Raw genomic sequence first — 15,739 nt, 5'->3', positions numbered from 1 at the left:
ACCTTTACAGGCAATGACATGCAAATGAAGGGGAGACGTGCTTTTGACAATGAAATTTCTTGTTTCTGGTCGGATGATGATGCTAATTGGCACACACTAAGAATGGCCTCACCGTGCATCCATAAAAATTTCAAGGCGATAGCACAAATACTTAATGAGAAACAATTTTTTTTTATTAAACCTCTTGGAGGGGCTGGAGGATTTATAAAATGACAAAAATAGTTGGTTATTACTGTATGCACAGCAAAATGTATGTTGAAGGCGGCTACATTCACAAAATTATTTGCGACACTGCAATGAACACACTTGCACCACAAACAAGAAACCCTATAAAAAATTTTTTAAGGAGAAAAATGAAAAACTAAGATTACAGCCCCCTGAAGCACAGTTCAAGGAGCGTTACAAAATAAACGTAATCAAAATCTGTGCAGTGGTTGCCCAGATATCTGCTCCACGAGCTGAGCATAATGCAAACAAAAATAACAGAATTGAGAATACTGTGTTTAAAGTTTCAACTTTTCTTTACGTCTCTAAAACACCTAAAAGTTTGGCTCAGGTTTGTCTCATGATATTTGAACTTCTCAGGCGATTGGTCTCTAACCAGTGTGCCTTGGTTTCCTTTTGTTTTTCCCCATAACCACCTTTTCATGATTTACAAAGAACAAGTATGGATTTCAAACCAAGGTATGAAGGAGTGGTTTGATAGGCATGACAGAAAAGATTGTTATTGAATAAGACTATATACCAAAGTTATTATACATATTTCTTGTGCTTAAGTTGCAATTAGCATAATTATTTGATTACAAATAATCACTGAATATTTCTTTATTTGGAGAGAGGTTTATTGCATCAGAAAAATGGATCACACCATGACGGCCTACGCTTTCCTTCCAAATAACAAAGTTATGGGCAGAAGAATGATGGCACAGGAATTTTTAGCAGTATATTTAATTATGCAAAATGGGCATATAAAAATTCATGCCCCTGATTCATACATGCTCTTTTGCCACTCTAGCCGTGAAACGCATCATCATATGGCCAGTCGCGGAAACGCTTATCTACGAGGCTTTCATTGCCTCAGAACACTTATAGACATTCGTGGCGATACCAAGCACGGCTCTAAGCACGTTTAGTCGCATCTCAAAAGGTTATTGACAGCACTCTATATGACCGTGGAGTGCGCGGCCGTGTGGACAGTGCAGCCGGCACGTAATGCACTTGCCGGCGGCGTTCGGTGACGATGCGTGAAATGTGTAACTACGATGACAAAAAAAAAAAAAAAAAAAAAAAAAAAAAACGGCGCGCACTGCGCTTGGCATTACATTTTCGAGTGACAGCGCGGAAAACTGCTATCCGCTGTTTTGAGCAATTCTTGGCAGTAAGCGGGGGGGGGGGGGGGGAGGGGGTGACAAGCTTCATTGTGTGGTTCGCTGCCGATGCGTAAAATGCCTGTACGTGGTTCAGAGGAGCTAGCGAGTGATGTGCTTCATTTCTTGCAAAGAAGCACGTCGCCAAGAGTGGGCTAGCGCGTCGTTCCTGCCCGCAGTCTCACTGTCAGTGGAGTTAGGGCTAAAGAAAACTCCGATGACGTGCCGCGCTCATAGACCGCGCGCCTGCTCGGAGTAATCTGATCGTGCCACCGCTTACAGCTTCATTGCTTGCGAAGAAGCACGTCGCCACGAGTGCGCTAGCGCGTCGTTCCTGCCCGCAGTCTCGCTGTCGGTGGAGTTAGGGCTAAAGACGACTCCGATGACGCACCTCGCTCGTAGACTGCGTGCCCGCTCGTAGACTGCGTGCCCGCTTGTAGAAACCTGATCGCGCATCCTCCCACGGTTCCTAACTAAAGTGTAATTATATCCTAAGTGATCATCGAACCGTGAACACGTAACAAAGTAGCGATTTTCAAGAGCCATGTCCTCGCGACGCACAAGCAGCAGACGATGATCTCCCGGAGGGAGCATCGGGCCAATGGCGAGGCGAGCTGAGACAACATGGCGGCCACAGCGAATCAAGGGCCTCGAACCGACCTTCAAACATTAGCATTTTGTGCGCTTTTTCTTAAAGGGAGGAGCCAGCTGAGGCAGGAAAGTTAAACGGGGAGAAATGCTCTTTCCGATTAGCCCAAGAAGCCGGCTCCCGGCCCCGCCATTGCGAAGCTACAATTTTTTAAAAATCGCTGTTTTCTCGCGGTTTCCAAAAAAAGTTTCGCTACCTAGGTAGCTGAAACTATTTTCTGAAACACTTTTGCGCTGTTTTCAGTGTAGATATTTTGGAGTCGCATAGAAAAAGGGTTCCAGAAACTGAAAACTTGATTTTCAATAAATCGATTTTTTTGCCATTTTTTGCGATCCCAAAGTCGCGTCCACCCTTAATATACACCTATTCGTTCATTGCGAATACTTTGAAAATATTTGATAATTTAAGTTCGAATCGAAGCGAATTTGAATACTCAACTATTTGTTCGAATATTCGAAGCATTCGAATATTCGCACAAGCTTAGTCTTGTGTCATCCGGGTGGTAAAAGCTGCGCCACGGTCAGTTAGGACAACTGCTGGTGCTCCATGACGAAGGACGATGTTCTTCATAAAAAAGTGAGCAGTCTCAATCGTGGTGCCACGTTGGAATGCCTTTATTTTGCAGCAGCGCATCATGTAATCAGTAACGACTACAATCCAGCAGTTGCCGTCGTGAGACTTGGGAAAAGGTCCGAGCAGGTCCATGCCAATTTGTTGAAATGTTTGTGTCGGAGGGGCGACGGGCTTCAAAAAGCTGACTGAGCACTGATATGGTGATTTACCTTGCTGGCACTCGTGACACGTTTTCACGTAATGCTTCACGTCCCTATTGAGTTTAGGCCAGTAGTAGTGTTGGTGAATCCAGGCCAAGGTACGTGTGAATCCCAAGTGGTCAGAGGAACGCTCATCGTGAAAGACAGACAAGACATCGGCTCGTAACGCTGGCGGGACGATGAGCAGGGGCTCAGTCGCGTAAGCGTCGAAGTTTCTTTTATAGAATATATTGCTGCGAATGCAGAATGATGATTGCGAGGGTGCAAATGCTGGTGGCGGACGCGGACTACGGCCTTCAAGATATTCGATAAATTGTCGAAACTCGGAATCATTCTTCTGCTGTTCAGCCAAGTCGGATACACTAACGGCACAGAGAAAACGACTGTCAAGCTCGTGATCACGTGATGCCATTGTAAGAAGAGCTTGGAAAAGGTAGTCCGCGTCAGTATGCCTCAGGCCAGACTTGTACACGACTGTAAAATTGAGCTCCTGAAGGTGTAAGCTCCACCTGGCCAGACGTCTGGAAGGATTTCCGAGGTTCGCCAACCAGCAAAGTGCATAATGATCGGTAACTACTCTGAACGGGCAAACATACAGGTACGATCTGAATTTAGACTAGAATTTGTGGTCTGAACAGCTAGGCAGTCCTTCTCAGTGGTTGTGTGATTCGCCTCCGCAGATGATGAAATCCGGCTAGCATAAGCAATGGGACGTACGACGACGCCTTGCGACTGGATGAGGACTGCACCAATGCCGATGTTGCTGGCGTCTGTGTGTAGTTCAGTGTTGCCATCTTCGTTGTAGTATCCGAGTAAGGGCTTAGTCTGAAGACATTGCTGAAGCTCTGAGAAAGCTCTTTGCTGAGGGCCCCACACGAAGGGAACATCTTTTGTCAGATGAGTGAGAGGTTCAGCTATGTTTGCGCAATTTCACACAAAACGTCTGTAGTATGGATTTATCGAAGTCGAAAGGGATTGCGAATTATTTTGATATATAAAAAATTTGATATAAAAAAAATAGAGACCGGGAGATCTTACCTGTAGCAGATCATCACTTATAATAGGCGCATTCAATAATGACAACTGATTTCACACACACATCGCAAGAGAATGATTTTTTTGCATGAAAAAAATAGCTTATCTTGGCCTTCTTCTTCGTTTTTGAAATGTTGAAGATGCTAGTCTCGATCTTATCAAGGCTGTCCAGTTGTGACAGCTCGGTCTCCTTATGTGGCCGATATAACGGCAAATTATGCCAAACGCTGCCGCCACTTCAGTGGCGGAGTACGCACATGTAGCCATAGCATCGTCCGGACAATCTTCCACGCCACATGAGCTGTCAGCCTGGGCATCTTGGGGTCCCTGCGACCGCAGCTACTCTGTCCTCATCAGCAAGGCTCACAACGGCCTGGACATTGCAGTCCACATTGCACAAAGTCATCCGCAGACGCTTTGTGTGGAACAGCTGCCGAAAAGCGGGACGACTACTTGTAAAATGCGTTGTCTATGTGCTCGTCGTCGTCTTCACGACTTCCCGCTTGTTCCACCATCTCGAAGCCTACGTTGCGAAAGAAGTTGACCACTGTGTCCAGCTTCACGTCTCATCTGGCATTGAAGATCACCGCGGGAGAAAACTTTGCGGAGATTTCTGTCCACTCCTTCGTCATCCACTGCTGGAAGTACTGGCTGCAGACAGCTTCACTTTCACCAGAATAGGTTTTTCCAACGATGTTGTAGCGCCGCTTAAATTGGTGAAGCCACCCGGTATTGTCGGGAAACTTGTTTCACTGAGTGCAGCGGCAAACCGTTTGCCCTTAGCAAACAGCATCGGGCCATCCATCGGAATGTTCTTCACACACACTTTTAAAAACCAGGCATAGAGTGCCTTTTCTACGTTCTCATGGGCAGAAGCGTGCACATAACAGGGTCCAGACGTTTGCTACTTCATGGTAGCCCGAAGTCGTCCACGGCAGTCGAACATTTCTCGCCCGCCTCAACACGCTGAATAGCCTTCAACTTCATCGCAAAGTCAAGGTCTTGTGCTTCTTCATGCTAGCCATAGCTACACGAGAAGTCGACAATTCAAAAAGTTCGCAGCGGCTTTGCACACCACGCACGCAAAATATAAATGCTGCAGCTTGCGCGTGCGGTGGCGACGCGACAATGGAAGCGACAAAGTGCTCGCGAGGCGATGGCCACCTGCGAGGGCAACAGCGAAAGGTGCGAGCTGTGATTGGCTGATCAAAACTCACAAAACAGCAACAAAAAATAAAAGGCGAAAGTTGGAGGATCTCGGCTCCTTCATTCCTGCTCTCCCAGCCAGACGGGTACGCGAAGAAAACATGAGAGAGAGAGAAAGAGAAACAAAAAAAAAAAGCCATTCCGCAAGTTAAAGATTGTGCAGTCCGAGCCCTCTCGCCCTTACCTTTTTTCGAGCGTTTCGGGTTTTGGCGAAGGCGTGGTGCCGTTCGGAGGTCGCTGGGTGCTGCGAGTGCCAAAACGCGCCTTCTAACTCTCGTGCGGAACGGTGCTGCCGTGAAGATAGCGGGCGCGGTGAGTGCTGCAGCGCACCTTCTAGCTCGTAGAGCGTTTCATATATCCAAAGGCGGGTAAAAGTACCTTTCGATATAAACGTGTGAATTTATATACTTTTACAAATGAATTTCAAGGGGATAGTTTACGAGTTCCATATACCCGCAAATTCGATATATCTACGGGTTAGATATAATTGTGTTCGACAGTATGCACAGAGGCCTAAAAACCGACGCACATCATGTTTGTTGGCAGGTAGTGGAAAATCAGCGACAGGTAATGTTTTATCTGGGTCCGCTTGAATACCATCGTGGCTAACAAGGTGGTCGAGGAACTTTAGTTCGTTGTAACCAAAATGACATTTTTCTGGTTCTAGTGATAGGCCTGCCGTGTGAATTGCAACAAAGACAGACCGAAGCCACTTCAAGTGCGGATTAAATGTTTGTGAAAAGACAATGACGTCGTCTAAGTAAACAAGGCATGCTTCCCACTTGAGACTGAACAGCACTGTATCCATCATCCTCTGAAATTTCACAGGAGCAGAGCACAGACCGAATGGTAGCACCTTAAATTCGTACTGACCATCAGGAGTTATGAGTGCTGCTTTTTCTCGGTTGCATTAATCAGCTTCGATCTGCCAGTAGCCACTGCGTAAATTCATGGAGGAGAAGTATCGAGCGCGTCAGAGGCGTTCTAGTGAGTCGTCCATGTGCGGAGGAGGGTAACCGTCTTTCATTGTCACTTTTTCGAGATCGCGGTAATCAATGCAAAATCGAAGAGTGCCGTCCTTTTTTACTAGTACAAGGGGGACGACGATGGACTGTTCGAGGGTTAGATTACGCTGTCTTCAAGCATCTGCTTCACTTGCGAACGTATGGCACCTTGTTCCTTTTGTGACACTCGGTAGGCATCCTGGCATATGGTTCGTTCAGCATGGTCTATTACAATGTGGTGCTTTACGGTCGATGTTTCCTTTATTTTGGATGTAGACACGAAACTGTCGCTAAACATGTAAAGAATACAGCTCTTTCTGCGCACATGACAGTTTTGGATTGACATTGACTGTATCGGCTACTGCTGTGTCACTTGTTATGGCTGCGGAAATGGGGCAAATGTCGTACACGCTTCATCGTCACTGGGTTTAAAATGAGCCACAGTTCGCTTGGCCAAATGTTGGTATGCTCCGCTAAAGTTGGTGACCAACAACTCAGTCATCCAACGTTTAAATTGGATTATGCTGTGGGCAACGCAGATTTGCCGAGCTAAGAGCACCGAAAGGTTTGCTTCAGCCATACCACTACTCCCATGATCTATATTGCTCTGTATAGTAACTAACATGCTGGTTCGTGGCGGAAGTGTGAAGATGTTGTCGACAACATGAAGCCCAGTCCTCTTCGGATTGGTATATCTAGGTTTCAGGGCATGGTCATTGGCAAACGTTATGAAGCAGTCTCGAAGATCAATAACAGCACTGTTCTCGTCAAAAAAAATCCATGCCAAGGATAGCGTTACGGGAGCATTTGACAAGCGCGATGAAAGAAGTAATGAACGTCGACTCACAGATTTGCAGCCTTGCGGTGCATCTCCCGATAGCAGTCAAGAAGTGAACTCCTGCTGTCCGAAGGTTTGGTCCATGCCCCCAAGAAGTCATAGCCTTCCGAGTTCAGCCACAAGTTCAGTGCTGATAACTGAGGAGTCAGCGCCAGTGTCGACCAGAGCAGTTGCCGCATGTTTGTCGATAAAAACGGCAGTGTCAGCAGAAACGGGTTGGTCGGCGATTAGGGGCGTCAGCTGAAAGGAGTTGTCGTCGGCTGATTTATGGTTCGGGGAGGATGTTTTAACGATAGCTTAACAGCGGTCCCACTCCTGGAGGCCACTGTTCCCAGTTTCCCCGGCATGGGCTTGGGGACCTAGCCGATCGTCTCGCAACATCAGCGAAAGTGGAGTACTGACACGGGGATGTAGAGCGTTGAAGAGACGGAAGCATGATTGGTGTCGCCGAAGAGTCGAAGACGATAGGCTTGCCAAAGTACTGTGCAATAGCTCGTGGTCATTCACTCTCTCAGGGCCGACGAGCGTCTGGCCGAAATCCAGGCAAGCCCATCTATCTGTACGAGCACTCTCGATACAAGTGACCTATCTGACCACAGTGGCAGCAAAGTGGCCAATTGTCGGAAGTGGCGCCACACACTAGATTTCCGCACATTAGGTCGCGGATTCTCATAGTGTGGCGGGCCCGAGAAGTTCTGCGGTATCTGCAGGCTGGTCGGTCGTGGGTTTTCATAGTGCGGTGGGCCAGAGAAGTATTACGGTGACGGTAGGCTGGTCGATAAATAGCTAACTGCTGGTGCAGAAGTGCGCACAGCTTCTGCATACGTTAGCAGAGGAGCTTCGGCAGGAGGTGCCACTAATGGTCGTACCAGCTGCCGTACCTCTTCACGGATGGCGTCTGTCAGAGCAACCACTTGAGGCTGTGAAGGCACTGCGCAGAGCTTTTGCAGCTCGTTGCGTATAATGCCAGGGACTAGCTTAGCAAGGTCTCTCACATTTGTGACGTCGTGTCTTGCCAAGGGTGCTTACAGACATGCAAGGTTGTTCGGCCGCTCATATTGCAAAAACCGGTCTTAGCATTCGCTCAATCGTTATCGCTTCACAAAGAAATTGCACCACGGTAGCTGGTGGGTTTCCCACAAGTCCTGCAAACAACTGCTCCTTGACACCCTGCATCAGAAAGCGTACCTTCTTAAGTCATCGGGGAATCAGCTCGACGGAACAGAATGGCAACGAACATGGCCACACTTTCATTTGGTCTTTGATTGCGAGAATTGAGGAGACATTTTGCTTGTGCTTTCCAGTCGGTGCCACCATTCGTGTTCTGCAGGTGAGTGCAAAACACCGGCCAGCTTGTCAGGGCAGCCTCGTGGTTCTCAAACCGAATTTGCGCCGAATCCTCGAGGTAGATATAGAAATACCAAAATTCACGGTGCTCGCGGTAAAAAAATGTAGTAATCTTTTGATGCACTTCTGAACTTAGGACTGCAGCGGTCAATACATTCAGTCACGGTTGTCCAAGCTCTCACTAAGCTTCTCTGGTACTAAGTAGCAAATGGCCTCACTTTTTTTAAGTACCATATCAGTGCTTCTTCATCTGAAATTTTTATTGTATCCTCTACAAGGGTCACTTCTTTCTCCTAGTTTTCCTGGGATAGGACGCTGGCAACAATCTCTGCTATAGACAGTCACTGGTGTCATAATCCTCCTAATGAAACGTGCTATCTGTACCAAGTGTTCAGACCATTTCTTATTGAATTCGCTTCAAGATCTGCTAGATGGGTTTCTCCACTATCTGATGGTCAACGTGATGCAGGACAACAGCACTGGTGTGCACATGAGTTATTTGTGGAGCTTAACCACAGTTTCGCACAACAATAGCCCTTCTTGGGCTGCATATGTAGTTGCTGCAACTGCCATGGGGTACCACCATCACACCTCCGTATTAGCCTGCAGCAAGGTCATTCTTGTGAAGGAAAAAAAAAAAAAAAATCTCTCAGAGTTTGCGACAGCTTAGCTTATGTTTAAGTACAGATAGCTGGGCCTATATGTGTGGATCTACGGTAGCAAGCAGCATGGAAAAGAAAAGGGGGAGGGGGGGTTACGCTGGAAGAAAAGACAAAAACAAGTTCTGAATTTCAACTAATATTTTAATTAGAAGTCAAAGATGGTTGAAAGTCTATGCTTGTTCTTGTCTATTCTTCCTTTGTGCCCATCTTGTTTTTTGCACTGCTTGCTACCATGAAACTTAGCTCATAGTATGTACTTGAAAAAATTTGAAAAAGTTATGCTGAAGATAATGATAAGGCAATATAAATGTTTAAAGTGAGATCATTTAATAATCATTCGGGAAAAGGGCTGCAAAGCCCATTTAACTGACTATGTTTGGTGGAAGCTTTATCCGATTGTACTCAATGCACTCTTGTTTTGTAACTCCTGTTGTATAAGTTTCTTTTAAATATAATGTCTTTGTGATCCATTATATGTTTACATATGAAACTGACATACATGGTGTTCTACGCAGGGTGACCGGCTGCATTTGTATAGCCAGCTGTGGAATATTGTTACTTCTAGATGACCGCTACATTATCCACTTCGTTTCTGAGCAAGCCTGAAACAAGAATGTTGACGACATCTGAACTGTGATTTTGAACCAAAGCAAATGTTTTCTGCATGTTTTCATAAATTATTTTGTAACTTCATTTGTATGTTTGACACTCAGACAAATCATGGTGCAGAAACTGGTGGTGATATTAGTTTCTGATCATTTCCAACATATAATCATTATCATGACCATTCGACATTCATTCTCACAACACACATTTCACGTCACACTCATGATTTACCTGATTTAGTGCCTGGAATTTTAAAGCTCTTAACAACCACATACCATAATCATTGTCCACATCTGTTGTCTCATGCAATGACTCTCTTTATTGGCCATAAAACACCACACATTATCATCATTAGTAGTATTAGGCTAATCCTATCTAAATTTTATTGAAACTGCCAAGTGTCAAAAGTTTTTATTATTTGCTATCTTATCTTCCATAAAGTGCTTCAAAAGCTTTTTAAACACTTGTATGTTAGTTGAGTTGGCATGTTCCCAGTTTGAGGCATAAGGAAACTTCATATACAACTTAAAGGATATGAAATGTGTTTTGAAGGTGATAGGTGCACTGGAATGTCAAAACGGACTTTAATTTATCACTGCTCATTGCTCATTAACATAGGAGGAAGTGGAGCCAATATATTGGCTGGCGGATTAAGCTAATGCTTCCTTTGCTGTTATCCCTCAGAAGCTAGAGACTTCTCCCATAGCTCACATTGACAATTGAAAGTGAAACAGGTATGAAAGAAAAATGTTGCTATGCGTCATTCCATTCAGCGTAAGTTTTATGCCACCAAATGCAACACACAGTACTTTTGCATGGAAGGTGTTGCAGATCTGAAGTTTCGGTCAAATGAGCAGTGTGGCATGTTTTTTTGACCAGCTGGCCACAATGCTGCATTTTGATTGGCTGTCAAACGTGTTGCTCAAAATTACATGCGATATATGCAACATTACATCCATAAGAACTAGTCACCCCATAGGAAGTAACAGGAGTACCAAAATTTGGATATTGCATAAAAATGTGTGATGTGACACTTTTATAATTTCACTATTTGCGTAGCTTCTGCAGTGTTGCCCTCAATGTTGTGAACATTGTGTGGTTGTGCACACTGAAATGCAGATGCTCAATGGCCATTGAATGACGTCAATGTTGATGCCAGGTAAATGATGCGATTGGTAATAATCCCAGTGTGTTTTGAAAAATTCTGCCCAGTTTCTCAGTAAAACTGCTGCTTGGGTAAGCTGGTTCATGCTTAACAGATTTACCAGTGCAAAAAGATGAAACACTTGAAAAGGAAACAGTGCTGTGTGCGTGTGTTTTCTTATAAATCTGAAAAATCTATCGTAAACAGTTTCCTGGTGTTGATTTTGCTGCTTGGAGAAGTTTTGCTGCACTTGCTTGGCAAAAATGTGCACCGCTCTTCCATAAAGTTTGCTGGAGTACGAGCTGATATTCATGCGTCCAATGCTGCGCGTCACTTCATACTTAATCCCAAGCATACAATTTCAAGGAGCTCTGCTACACCTATTCTTAGAACACTGGATTGGGTGCAGTGCCTTACAGGGAGTATGTTCTATGAAACTGACTTTGTAATACAATCGTTTGCTCTCAAAAGGAAAATAAAATTATGTAAATCTGTAGAAAGAATTGTTGTTTTCTTGGTCATGGCGTTTGCAAATAGCTTGGTTCTTTTAAATACGACCTCTCATGTGGAAAATGTAAGTTTAATATTTCTACTTTTTGTGCCCACGTTTTATTTATAATGTGTCTTGCTTATGTGGAATATGTGGTTGCACTGCGTGCGTCTGACATGCTTGCAAAATTATTTTACAGAGTAACCAAGAAGGGTGTCAAAAACAGGGCCTTGCATGCAAGTAAATTGCATGTAGGTAAATAGTATAAAATAAAACGCACAAAAAAGACACGTTTATAAGTGAGGGTACAGGGACAAGCGCAAGAAATCGTGTTTCTTCGTGTACCCTCGTTTGTGAACGTGTCCATTTTTTTGCACAATTTTTTAATTTCGAGAATGTCGAACACACGGCCAGAACGTGTTTTACTACTGTAAATAGTAATTTGTTGTTCACAATAGTAAGAGTCAATCATGTCACACTTTGATTCCCAGATACCTGTAAGCAACAGACAGTTAGCTACATGCTTGGGAATCAAGTAGGATTAAACTTCTGAGCATGCGTTGCACGACAGTTTTATTCTATTTGTAAGCAGTGCCACATTTTATTAAAATTGTTGAATACATGGAATTTTTTCCTCGGTTTGATGTTTGTACTCCCCTAGTAAATACTTAACTCATAATCGCTTCATTCTGTCCCCAATGTTGCATGGATTACCACAAGAGGAAAAGGGAAGTCGGTGTTAGTCATGTTGGACAGTAGTCTAGTCACATTGTTCTTACCCGTTGGGAGATCATAGCAGCAATGGAACTTTAGACTAGTTCATGTATAATTCCTCTTGCACAATCCAATAGTTACTGCGACAGCCTTAAAGAAATTCTTCTTAAAAATGCTAAATCAGTTAAGGGAGCTGAATATTCTTTCAAAACATTTTTCAACTGTATAATGTAAACATTCATGGCTAGAGAATAAGTCTAAGGCCAGGCTTCTTGTTCACAAATTTCTCACCCTTGTTGTCGCACTTTTATATTAGTGTAACATCAGAAATCGCATGGTGCTTTTTCATTTTGGTGACCTTTGCACTGAAAAACTTAACAAATATTTAGGTTTAGTTCTTGTAAATCTCTGATTTACCAACACTTCGAAATTTTTTCATGCTGTGTGATGTTGTAAGGTGTTGGTGTGGGAAGTTTGAAAGTGCACCTATAAGAGGAACATTTGTATGAGCTATAGTAGTGAATGACACATTTGCAATAGTGTTTGCAATAACCTTACTTATGATAACAGGCTTGGTATTTTTAAGAAATTATTCCGTGAAACGAAATTTGGGTGGTGGCATTCTTGCATCTTGCGCTTTATGCATGCATATGTATATCTACACAAATGCACATACATGTTAGGACAGGCCCATAATAACCTTACTTATGATAACAGGCTTGGTATTTTTAAGAAATTATTCCGTGAAACGAAATTTGGGTGGTGGCATTCTTGCATCTTGCGCTTTATGCATGCATATGTATATCTACACAAATGCACATACATGTTAGGACAGGCCCATAGCCAAGAAACTTTTTTGGGAGGGGGGCACGAAGGTTTTTAAAAACTCCTATTTATTATGGTACCCCCCCCCCCCCTCTCAGTTCCGGAAGGGGCCCCTAGCCTCCCCAACCTGGCTACAGGCATACATTGGAGTGTTGCACCACTCCTGAAATTAAACACTCGCTACATGTCTGGCATGTTACCAGATAGCTGAGTAAAAGATATTTCACTAATTTTAACATTTGTGCAATATGTCAAATGAGGAGAAAGTGTTGTTCTACTGAGTGTGCTGAAAAGCTGTTGCTGGAAATGAAAGTATTACATAATGCTGAATTTTCACATTTTAATGTGAGTACTATGCTATGCTTTCAGTGATGAAGAGGTTTTTTGGGTGTCAGTTTTGTAGCACTGTGTGGATCTGTTATCATACCAAACAAGCCTTGACACTGGTATAGCCTTGTGGAGGGGCTTCTGCCCCCCCAAATTTTTCAAATTTGCATGTGTATATATACAGGTATACAGATGTACACATATGCATGTACACATATGTGTATACACATGTATATAAATATGCATGTACAAACATACGTAAGTATGGTTGAGCCCCTAAATCCGCCCCACCCCCCCACCTCCCCTTGAAAAAAGTTTCGACTGTGCTACTGAATAAAGTAGCTTAGTGGGCTAGTTCGTTATTCATACTCATGCAAATCATGACAGGTAGATTGCCACTATCCCTCAAGAGGAAGGTGTATAACAGCTGCATCTTGCTGGTACTTGGCTACGAAGCAGAAACCTGGAGACTTGCAGAGAGGGTTCAGCTTGAATTGAGGACGACACAATGAGCAGTGGAAAGGAAAATGGTAGGTGTAACCTTAAGAGACAAGAAGAGAGCAGAGTGGATCAGGGAACAAACTGGGGTTAAGGATATCGTAGTTGGCGGTACTTAGCTATGGAGCAGAAACCTGGAGACTTGCAAAGAGGGTTCAGCTTAAATAGAGGACGATGCAGCGAGCAATGGGAAAAAATGGTAGGTGTAACCTTAAGAGACAAGAAAAGAGCAGAGTGTACCAGGGAACAAACTGGGGTTAAGGATATTGTTTGTTGAAATCAAGAAGAGGAAATGGACATAGGTCGGGCACAACACCCTTGAAGGGATGGGACGCTTACCGCTGCTGTATTTCCAGGTTGGTTACTTCAAAGATGCTTCCTATTTAAAAAGTAGCAATTACTGCCTTGTTGCAGTGTCGTGCCCTCCTGACCTGCGTGATAATATGTTCCGTACATTGCTGTTTCTTTTATGTCTGCGCCGGAAGTTTGCATCGTTGTTGTTGTTGCTTTCAGATGACATTGAATCTAATCCCGGCCCTGGCGTCGAGGAAACACTCGCAATTGTTCTTGACACAGTGCGTAGGCTGGAAGCGGGTCAGAATACAATAATTGGTGAAATTAAGGGGCTAAAAGAAAAACAGGATGCTACTGATAAAGAAATCAAAAGCTTGACCATGAGAGTGGTCATTCTGGAAGCAAAGCTGGTTTCTAATGCCCCTCCGTCATCCAACTTTGCTGATGGTGCTATTGGTTCTATTTCTGATAAGCTTCAAGCAGTAGTATCAAGGTGTGATGAAGCGCAAAATAGAATGCGACGGTGCAACTTGTTGTTTTTTGGAATTCCCGATGAGGACAAAGAAAGCTGGGAAACTTCTGAAAATAAAATTATCGCGGTATGCTCAGATAAGTTAGCGATCACCACTACCAGTTCTCAATATGAACGTGTGCACCGGCTGGGTAAATTTGCTTCAAACAAATGTAGGCCGATAATTGCCAAGTTTACGTTTTTTAAAGACAAACAAGCAATCCTCGCTGGTGCACATCGGCTGAAAAATACTGGCTTCTCTATTAGAGAAAATTTTTCGCAAGCAACACGGCAAGCGCGCAGGAAACTGCTTCAGTTTGTTAGGGAACGGAATTGTCCTTTCAAACTGAATGTCGACAAACTTCGTATCGATAATACTACATATATCTATGACATTTGTTCTGACACCGTAGTAACCGCTAGATTGCTAGTTGCCGATGTACGCAGTGCTAATGTTCAGCAACCGTCTACTTCATGTTCTCCTTCACTTTCAGCATCATTTACTAATATTCGCAGTTTGTTACCGAAACGTGTCTTGCTTGATTCATATCTCGAGGACAGTAAATCAGATATTCTATTGCTAACCGAGACTTGGCTTCACGCTGACATATGCGACACTGAGCTATATCATGCTTCAAATCGGTACTCCGTTTATCGCCATGACCGGGCACATAAAAGGGGTGGCGGCGTGCTGTTAGCCATCAAACGAACTATATCTTCTTTCCTTGTCGATACTGACACTCCCCTTGATATAGTCTGGGTCGCCTGTCCTACCTTAGCTTGAAAATTATTGATGGGCGTATGCTATCGCCCTCCGTCCTCTGACCGCCTTTTCGTGTCTTAGCTTCACAGAAGTATTTCCAGGGCTCTTGACCTGTTTCCCACCAGAAAAATTTACTCATTCGGTGATTTTAATTTTTCTGATATTAATTGGTCTCGCACGTCTTCTTCGAACAGTACGTCAAGTGAATTCATCGAACTATGTCTTGACTTTAATTTCACCCAGCTTGTCTCAGAGCCCACTCGCGATACTATTATTTTAGATCTTATTCTGACAACAGAGCCACATACCATAGGTACAATTGTGCAATTAGATGGTTTTAGCAATCACAACCTTCTACAGTTTTCAATTAATATTCCACTAAAATTTTAGGGTGTTCAGTGCAAGGTAATCAGGGATTATAGCAAGGCAAATTACGATCTAATGAACTCTGAACTTGATGTCTTTCTACACAATACATTTCTTCCCACATTCACCAACAGGTCTGTTCGGGATAACTGGAATACCTTTAGAAACATTATAGCGCTCCTCATAGATAAATATGTTCCACTAATAACAATCTCTAACGACAAATTCAACCCATGGTTTAATAAATCGCTTAGATTGCTCAGAAATAAAAAGAAAAGGTTATATGCTTCAGCTAAAAGGTCATCATCTTTTAAGTCATG

The 15,739-nt window shown here is 43.7% G+C and overlaps 1 protein-coding gene across 8 annotated transcripts in view; it reads left to right on the top strand.

The window, feature by feature from the left end:
• LOC119176071 (constitutive coactivator of peroxisome proliferator-activated receptor gamma) overlaps positions 1-11,134 on the top strand; it is an 85,221-nt gene extending 74,087 nt beyond the window's left edge. For all 8 annotated transcript variants that reach the window (XM_075876759.1, XM_075876761.1, XM_075876764.1 and 5 more), the window contains one exon: positions 9,397-11,134. In XM_075876759.1, coding sequence (XP_075732874.1) covers positions 9,397-9,450 — 54 coding nt within the window. In that variant the 3' untranslated portion in view covers positions 9,451-11,134. The remainder of the gene's footprint in view (positions 1-9,396) is intronic.
• The last annotated feature ends 4,605 nt before the right edge of the window (positions 11,135-15,739 follow it).

The sequence above is a fragment of the Rhipicephalus microplus genome, chromosome X (assembly GCF_043290135.1).
Source record: "Rhipicephalus microplus isolate Deutch F79 chromosome X, USDA_Rmic, whole genome shotgun sequence".
Classification (NCBI taxonomy): domain Eukaryota; kingdom Metazoa; phylum Arthropoda; class Arachnida; order Ixodida; family Ixodidae; genus Rhipicephalus; species Rhipicephalus microplus.
The sequence above is the reverse complement of the archived record's forward strand: the minus strand, read 5'-3'. Positions and strand labels throughout refer to the sequence as shown.